General features: G+C 35.1%; 2 protein-coding genes across 3 annotated transcripts; one reads left to right on the top strand and one right to left on the bottom strand.

The window, feature by feature from the left end:
- Window positions 1–226: 226 nt before the first annotated feature.
- Window positions 227–1,378, top strand: LOC127126522 (uncharacterized). Its single transcript, XM_051055457.1, has 3 exons — window positions 227–697; window positions 785–932; window positions 1,055–1,378. The coding sequence occupies exons 1-3, from the start codon at window positions 266–268 to the stop codon at window positions 1,222–1,224; spliced, it is 750 nt and encodes a 249-aa protein (XP_050911414.1). The 5' UTR covers window positions 227–265; the 3' UTR covers window positions 1,225–1,378.
- LOC127126519 (seven transmembrane protein 1) lies at window positions 1,325–8,077 on the bottom strand. Of its 2 annotated transcripts, none has more exons than XM_051055452.1 (13): window positions 7,731–8,077; window positions 6,950–6,992; window positions 6,728–6,754; window positions 6,563–6,652; window positions 6,315–6,460; window positions 4,151–4,319; window positions 3,944–4,066; window positions 2,900–3,019; window positions 2,646–2,666; window positions 2,432–2,490; window positions 2,192–2,282; window positions 1,827–1,930; window positions 1,325–1,654 (listed from the first exon to the last, which is right to left on the bottom strand). In XM_051055452.1, the coding sequence occupies exons 1-12, from the start codon at window positions 7,958–7,960 to the stop codon at window positions 1,880–1,882; spliced, it is 1,170 nt and encodes a 389-aa protein (XP_050911409.1). In that variant the 5' UTR covers window positions 7,961–8,077; the 3' UTR covers window positions 1,325–1,654; window positions 1,827–1,879. The 2 variants fall into 2 exon arrangements, with proteins under 2 accessions (XP_050911409.1, XP_050911408.1); XM_051055451.1 differs by having other exon boundaries at window positions 1,325–1,614.
- Between the last annotated feature and the right edge of the window lie 713 nt (window positions 8,078–8,790).

Here is an 8,790-nt window from a genome sequence, read left to right as displayed (position 1 = left end):
AAGACACTTATAGAAAAAACTCTTCATTGCTCAATTTACAAAGTTATAAAATATTTCATTCTTCATGTCATCAAGAATTTTTTTTCTTTAAATTAAATGACATGTTGTGTAATTTTCTCAGAAGAAAAAGTAAGGTATCATAAATCTTTTCTGTTTGTTTTGGAGCCATACATAAATTTTAATTTTAAGTGTGCAAGAAAGCCTTTCTTTTTCTTGTTAGTCACAAACTTCCACTCTCACCACATAAAAAAAAAAGAATGAAAATATGGCTAAAAGAGAGAGCTTTTCTCGCCATTCATCATCTATGGCTCTTCTTCCATCTTCTTCTTCTTTCCACAAAACTATCTACCATATCTCATCCAAACTCTGTCATCCATGCCTTCATCTTCCTCAATTCAACCCCATCACTCTTGCTTCACCCTCTTTCAATCCACTGACTCATTCAAAGCAGCACCTAAACCTCAAAACCAGCAACTCCAACCTCTTTGTTGTTTCATACAGGTATTTCGCTAAAGAAGAAGATGAAGATGAAGAAGAGCACAGCTTTGATGAAGCAGTGACTCTATTTAATGGTGGAGAGTACTACAAATGTCATGACTACCTTGAATCCCTCTGGCACAATGCTGAAGAGCCATCAAGAACATTAATTCATGGCATATTGCAATGTGCAGTTGGGTTTCATCACCTCTTCAATCAGGTTTTGAATATTACTCGCGTCTTTTTATTAATTTCCATTTGTTCAGTAGATGATTTTATTTGGATTATGTTGATGTGCTGAGTTTAGAATCATAAAGGAGCTATGATGGAGTTGGGAGAGGGATTATGTAAACTGCGAAAGATGGAATTCTCTAACGGACCGTTTCTTATGTTCGAGAAAGATATTTCAGCAGTTCTGGATTTTATCTACAAGACACAGATAGAGTTAGCTGCATGTGAGTAATTCGAACCATGTAATGTTGTGTAGCATATATGATCCATGCGAGTTGTATATAAATCCGAAACAAAATTGAAATGTGAATCTTGATATCACTTGTTTTAACTTGGATTTGAGCAGGTAGTGATGATATCTGTGTTGCAATGGATCAATCAGAAAGATCCTATCAACTTATGGGTGAATATGCGGCAGGGAAGCGCGTATATGATCTAGAACTCGGCCGTGATGCATCGGTGTATATTGTATTATGCCGTCGAGGGTCTAATGGTGCCACTGAAGCCCAAGGGTAAAGCTTCCCAGGCTTAATGCTACCTCAGAACATCTTGTAGACTATGAATACAGATAAATACTAAATTTATTATTCACTTCTACTAGAGACTACACGATGTATAAAATTGAAGAATAATGTCTTTATAAATGGCATCAATAATATCATGTGGAAAATTCTCAGGGTGACAGCAAGCAAAAAGGAATGAAAAATGGTAGCATCAACCTCAAACAAAATTGCCAATTCAAATTAACATAACCACTTCCTCTTGTTTTTCTGGCCACCAGACCAATGATCTTACAATTAAGCAGGTATCACCATTCATCAATTCAGCTTCAAGCTCACAAATCTAGGCCAACTTGGTGGAGATTGAAATACATCATGTCAGTCAGCTTTATGAAATAATCCAGATCTGTATGAAATTGGAGAAAATCACCAATATTTATGATCAACTGAAATGAAAAATAACCATGGAAGACAACATTATTAATCAGAATATGATTGCACCCTAGGGAGAAATTCATAGTAATGTGTAGATTCTGTTTCATGAGCAATAGCCATTTTTATCCGGGTTTAATGAATATGTGTGGTATCGGCATATACATACAGGAGAGAGTACGGAACCTGAATATTCTTGTTTCCTCCGCAAAAAGAAGCTGTCTGATGTTTATATTTATTTACAGGTCCGGGGAGGTTCGGCAGCGAAAATATAAAAACTGCATTAAAATCTAAAACAGATGTTAAGGTAGACATATGTTATTAGGCAACATTTATATATTATCAGAAGCAGTTATGTATTAGGCAGCAATTCTGTTATAGATAATTCGGTCTAAGAGCCTCTGAAAATAATTGCACAACTTTTCAAGTTAATACGCGAAACTCCAAGGCTATCTTTGCTGATCCTACATATAACTTAAGCTATGTAGAATCAAATTTTCTCTAGCAAGAATAATTTGATAGAAGATAAATATATAAAATCAAAAGGATACAAAAAAATCAAGAAGGACACAGCCTCCTGCATCTACCAGCCATGGTAGATTTGGTCTGATTGTTGACCAATTCAAGCTGCTCACAAGTATGCTGCATAAAAAGATAAAGTACAGGCTCATTAAATACAAGTGATAATTTCACACATTTTCTGTATTTTCGATTGGCAAAAGTTACTTTGGTGCCGATCACCCGATACTTAAAACAGAGAAGATAATGTGAATTATGAAGCAGAAGCTTACCTTGCAACGTAAGTGGCATTCCCAATTAAAGCAAAGAGAAACATCAAAGGATTCAGGCCCTACAAATCATAAAAAACTTCAAACTCTTCTCTTTAAGCATGAATAATGCTTCGTACTACTAGAAATAAAATCTGGTGAAGGGATTTAAAGTTGCTAATGATAAACAAAAACAGAATTTATAACGGATCGCAGCTTTATAGTTAGAGCCCCTGACCTCAGCATGTCCCCTTCTGATCTGCAAAATTGAGACATGCATTAATATAAACAACCAGTTGAAGTGTGTGATCTACTAGAAAATGAAGCTTAGTAAATGACTGAGTTTTTCAACTATAACAGGCTATAAAATGATGCGATAAATGACTACACTCCATTACGAGTTCAACAATGAATAGACTTATATCATGTAACCACATTTTTCTGTGCAGTACATGCTAAGCTACTGGAAAGTAAATATATAATAAAACTCACATTTAACCAAATTTGAGGCATCCTTCCACTCAAATATAGAAATGTCATTGCCCAACCAAGGAAAGTTCCAATGCTACTGTTTCCTGATGCACCATTTTCCAACAATTGATCCCCACTAACCTGAAATTTCAGCAGGAATTTATGATAAATACCGCAAATAATATTTAATTTTATATTTGTTTTAAAATGGTTGAAAGTTTTAACATAAATAAAACAGTCACGAACCAAGTTACCAACTGGAGCAGAAGGCATAGCTCTGGAAGGGCATCAGGATGTAGGACAAAACCATGTAACAGGAAGGGAATAGTGGGCAAAGTACATGGAAAGGTTTATCTTTGATTTATATCTGATCATCAAATTGACCAAAACAAAAGTAGAAGAACAACCAAAGCTTTTTCTCATTAGATGACATCAAAGCTTTTTTCTCAGGAGGTGGTGTACGTTACATGGATTAGACGATGTCATAATATCTTGATGTGGAATGGAACATATCTTAGATCGACCATTTCTAGATCTCTCTTAATGGTTTGACCTATAGTTTTCTTTGGTCTCCTTTAACTATCCTCTGTTTGGCCTACCCACCATAATGGTTCTTCCATGAGTCCCCCCATGCATGCCTAAATCAAAGATTACCTTTTTCCTTAATGACAGTTATCCTGACTTTATCTCTAATTACTTATTTCTAATCATGTCTTGTCTTGTCTGCCCCGCTCATCCAACATAACATTCCCATAATTGCATACCTCGTTTTCTTGTTTCTTTAACACCAATAAACTAATACCATGCAACATTGCAGGATTTATAGTGGTAAATTAAAAGAAGTTAAAAATCATGCATTCATCTGGAAAGGAAAGGTAACTAGGAGAGGGTTAGTTTTCATTATGTAATTAGAAGGAACCAGTGAAATAGAAAAAAAAGCAGCTGCTGATCAAGTTATTCCAATTTCTTACAGGATACATAAAGAAAATTATAAACATGCCGGCGAATATTCAAGTACAATGATTGATTTTGTAACATAGGTAACCGAGTTGTGACTTGTATTACCTGAAAAAGCTTTCTTCCAACATAAACCACAAATTGTTGTCTTGGGTTTGCAACCATGGGATTAATTCCTTTATCTAGTGATTTATAGAGATTGATAACACCAAAAAAACTTAATGTGGACACCTGAATAAAGCCTAGATGCAATTAGATTTAAATGCTAACAATGTCATAATCATATATAAAGTAGTAGTAGAACAAGATGCTTACCAAACATAGAGTAGACTTGATCTTCAAAGACGGGGCAGATTGTCTGGCAAAAGCTGTACCAAGCAAGTTCTCTTTCATAGAATCTAGAAAAGGAGAATTAGGTGACATTCTTTGGGCTAAGAGGGATCCTGATGTTGGTGTATGAGTCATGGTCAGAGATCTTGCTGACCTAATGAATTCAAAACATAAATGAGTATACAAAGAACTTTACGAAATATTGAGAAAGCAGGGCTAACTAGAGTATAGTAGCAGTAACTGTTTTTTATTCAATTAACAAACCCAATTTACAATAGGAAGTAGTTAGAAAACTCTAGAAGGTTGTTATAACAACCTCATGCTGAGTTGTCACTGAGTCAGTTACACTCAGTTCAACTCAAGCATTCTATAAATAGCAAGCTAGCTATTCATTGTAACTGATCTTTACTTTTTCTGTTCAATTCAATAACAAAATTTCAACTTCTTTCACTTCAAACAAACTAAAGATGAATACCCATTCACCATCTTCTTTTCTATATTATAGTATCATGAGCCTATGATCCATGTCCATGCCTTCCACCGAAAATGAACAATATTTTCCATCGTAAGATGATCTACTTCGAAGAACATTTTCAAGACTTTTGCTAACACATCAGCATCAAGCTCGATGACAAAAAATTTCTTTCTTAGAAACTGCAAGTTGCAGGAATCATTCGCATCCACGAGCTTCATCCTCATCTTGCGGATCCAGAGATTCTTCCAAGATACCTCTCAGTTGAAGATCACATCTCAGACATTGAAAATCCAGAGTATCTGTCATAGCAACAAGAGGATTCTCTCCTTTTCACATGGCTGCTCACAACTCTCTCAGATTCAGTTCTTCCTAGAGTTGTTAGATGCGTCCACGCACATGAAATCTGGAGAGCCACAAATCAGCTTCAGAGAAAGCAAATCTATGCAAAATCGCGCCAACTTCGCTACGAACTCAAGTGTAAAAAAGGAGATTGCGCCAATGCACAGTACCCGGGCCACATTCAGCAATCGCAGACATTCTTGATTCAATTGGAGATCCAATCTCGCATCGTGATCAGTTGGAGACGATTCTCGATGGACTTCTAACTGAATATCAAGCCTTAATGTCTATCATTCGGTATCGTGATGATCTATGTCCAATGATTGTTGCTGAAACGATGCTTCTACCACATGAAGCTACGCTAGATATGGAAAATTGCACTCCAATTCGTGAACCTCTATATGTGAATCTTACGCAAGGCAATATGACACCTCTGCCTAACTCTGACTTGATAGCCTCTCAAGAAGCTCAGTCGCAAGTTACAAGTCAAGAGTTTTCACAACAATCTGATGGGTCTCATGGTGTTCGTGGAGGTAGATTCAGCAACTTTAGAGATAGTGGTGGTAGAAACGGAGGTAGGACTCACATTCAGTGTCAGATTTCCTTCAAGATAGGACATGATGCAAGAATTTGCTATCATCTTCACTTTCTGCAACCTTCATCGTCACTCTCTGCAACCTTCCTCTTCCAAGAAGATGGAGCGTGACATTATTTTAATCGTCTTATGAAAGTGGCATCAACTTAGTCCGACAATAAATAAAAAATGGCATCAAATCAGCCCCTCAATCACAAGAAGTTGACATCAATTTAGTGGCCCAATAATAGGAAATGAAATTAATTTAGTCCTTAATTTCACGGTTTGTGCACAAAAGGATGTTTCTTTATGTCAATTTCTATTACTGAGGGACTAATAATGTCACTTAATTTTCAGACTAACGTGATGTCAACGCAGCCTTTCAAAGAAATAAATGGATTATTAAACTTTTTTCTTTGTTTAAACATATTGGGATATCAGCAGGATGAGAACAGTAGTTTGAGCAAGTACCAATGCATTCTTATGTTAATTCCCAAAATGAAGGATATTGAACCCCTAGAACTGATCAGGGTAGACGCCCAAAATATCCTAGTAAACCATTGTTTCTATGTAATGTAAAGCACAGGCTATGCATAAATAGTAATTTCAAGAGGACATGATAAGCTTGTCCTCAAACTGGAAGCCGGTATAAGCCAAATATTAACCATCATAATTTCTAAGTAGTCCTACAAGATTGAAGATAAATGTATTTTAAGCCGGAAACTAAATTTTGAACAGATTTAAAGAGAAAGGTTTAATACTGGTAGAATAATTCTCTTCCAGTAGATATGCTTGGAAGGCGTGCTGGAAGAGGAATAGGAGAACTCAGACTGAAATCATCAACTTCATGACTCTGTTCAGCATCACTGACTTTTTCTACATGTCCAGCTTTTGTTGGTGTCTCAACCTGCTCATTCATGCAATGACAAAATACAGATGAAAATATTGTATTGCACAATTTGAGTTTAATGAATGAATCTCATCTCAGCATAGGGATACGAATTTGCACCTTGAGCTGTCTCTTGTCTTGCGATTGGGGATATATGTACCCATAGTAAATGGATTGTGAACCAAGTGAAACAGTTACAAAGGTATACAGCTGCATATCAATACATCAGTAAAAAGGTAACATCCTAGGTACTATAACTCACCACTCTTCAGCTAGAGTCCTTACCACTGCCATATATAATTGAGTTGGAAGCTGCATAAAGAAATAAAACAAGTCAATAAACATACCCTTATATTAATTTTGAGTATCACCAATTACGTATCGGCATATGTCAATATATTACAAAGTCCAATATGAATACCGTAAAGAATAGAAAACTTTAAAGATAGCTCATAAAACTTAAGGAGCAAACTACTTGAATATTCAAAGCATTAGAGAGACACTCACTGTTGCAGGTTCCAATATGCACCCAAATAGGTTGAATAGATCTCTGCAGTACATAAATAAGCTGTATCAAAATAGTGAATGAAAAAAGTAGCCGAGCGATGCTAGTTGACTAGGACAGATATGTCTATGTTGATTGCACCCGCAGATAGGATGAAACGCATCGCGTCAACGTTGAATAGATTGTATCAAGTACCAAGGGGTGTTAATGGTTCAAATAGACCAACAAAACAGACAAACAGAAAAAACAGCATAGTTAGTAATCAATTATTTAAGAACAAACACCATCAGTTTGTTCCTAAAGTATCATTCTCTATCAAGTTTAGTCCCTAAAGTATATACACTTACAAAGTAGCACATAAATATGAATCCGATAATTTAGTCTCCAAAGTATATGAAAAATCATCTTGTCATCTCTAACATATTAACAGCAGAGACTAAATTGGCGAATTTAATATACTTTAGGGACTGCGAATTATCTGTCGTTGCGACCGACTAATCCAAGGGGACCAATCCCACCGTCCACTTGCTGGGCTCCTGTTAAAGCCAAAGCCAAAGCAACTGTATGGATTTGTCCAACACGGGTATTGTTAGCACCTAGCGGGATTCAGACTTGAAACCTTGAGAGAAGCACACTCTCAGGTCCCAAACCTTCACCAACCGGTAAACCCCGGGAGAAAGTGATTACTTTACGGACAAAAATTATGATATATTTGTTATCTAAACCGAATCAGATAAGAAAAACGCAATCAGCTTAGAAAATCTCAATAAAAAAATAACATACCCAATGATCCATGTGATCAAGAAAGTGAGAGATAGACCATCAGTAGATTTGGCTTTGTAGTTTGTGATAATTTGAGGAATCTCAGCAACAACCCAAACAATAACACTTATTAATCCTAATGTGAAAGAAGCTGTCTCCCTTGTACTACTCATATTCCTTTTTGCTAGTTCCAAACAATGCTGATTACTATAACACCAATCTGAAAGGGTGAAACTTTCAAACACTCCCATTGCATCAAAATGAACTGAAATCTGCAATCTAGAACTGAAACAACAACAACAAAAGCAGAGTCTTAATCCAAAATAACATAGATAAGCACTTCAACATGGGATATATTGAGACAGAGGGAGTACTAAGAATGTGGCAGAAGAAACAAAAAATTTCAATAGAGTAATATGGCCGCAATAAAACGGTATCGGCAAATGTCGATATCGATACCATTATCACTATTTTTTTATATTAAAAAACAAATTATAGTTATAACAGAAAGAAATAATAATAATAAAAAGGAATGTTGGGGTGGGTTTTTCATGTGCGCGTGTTTTCAATAATGCAGGAAGAAAATGCAATTAACGTTCATTGAAGGGAAATTGAAAAAACACAATAATTTTATTTTAGAAAAAGGAAAGGAGCAAACATTGGAGCTGCTTCGCTCAAGTTGTTACATACATCTTTACATGCAGTTGCAGTCGCAATCTCACTTAAACGAAACCTTCACTGTTCACATCTCTTGTTTTTTTTTTTTTATACTTTTAAAAAATGTAGTTTGACTGATTTTTTTATTTTGTTTTAACTTAATAAAATAAAATAGAAAGCAAATTAATAATATTAAAAAAAAATATATTATTTAAATTTATTTAGCATTAAATATATCTGAACAGTATAATTATATATTGATTAGTTAATGAATTTAAAACATTAAATTTCTTAAATAAAGAGGAAAGTCTTAATTTTTAGATTAAGGAAAACATTAATGTATTTGGATTATATGTAGTTCAAATATAGTAATTCTTCAATAAATAAATAAAAAATAACTTTATCTTAAAGAAGTGGTTGATAA

Source organism: Lathyrus oleraceus, chromosome 3 (assembly GCF_024323335.1).
Source record: "Lathyrus oleraceus cultivar Zhongwan6 chromosome 3, CAAS_Psat_ZW6_1.0, whole genome shotgun sequence".
Lineage (NCBI taxonomy): Eukaryota > Viridiplantae > Streptophyta > Magnoliopsida > Fabales > Fabaceae > Lathyrus > Lathyrus oleraceus.
This window is presented reverse-complemented; position numbering and strand designations above follow the sequence as displayed.

Bases quoted from the DNA above. Each gene is read 5' to 3' on its own strand.
- LOC127126522 (XM_051055457.1), top strand. From the start codon at position 266: ATGGCTAAAAGAGAGAGCTTTTCTCGCCATTCATCATCTATGGCTCTT. The intron at 698-784 runs GTTTTGAATATT...TGCTGAGTTTAG, and splicing joins TTCATCACCTCTTCAATCAG to AATCATAAAGGAGCTATGAT. The intron at 933-1,054 runs GTGAGTAATTCG...GGATTTGAGCAG, and splicing joins ACAGATAGAGTTAGCTGCAT to GTAGTGATGATATCTGTGTT.
- LOC127126519 (XM_051055452.1), bottom strand. From the start codon at position 7,960: ATGGGAGTGTTTGAAAGTTTCACCCTTTCAGATTGGTGTTATAGTAAT. The intron at 2,667-2,899 runs GTGAGTTTTATT...TCAATTTTGCAG, and splicing joins TGCCTCAAATTTGGTTAAAT to ATCAGAAGGGGACATGCTGA. The intron at 2,491-2,645 runs GTCAGGGGCTCT...TATGATTTGTAG, and splicing joins TCAGAAGGGGACATGCTGAG to GGCCTGAATCCTTTGATGTT.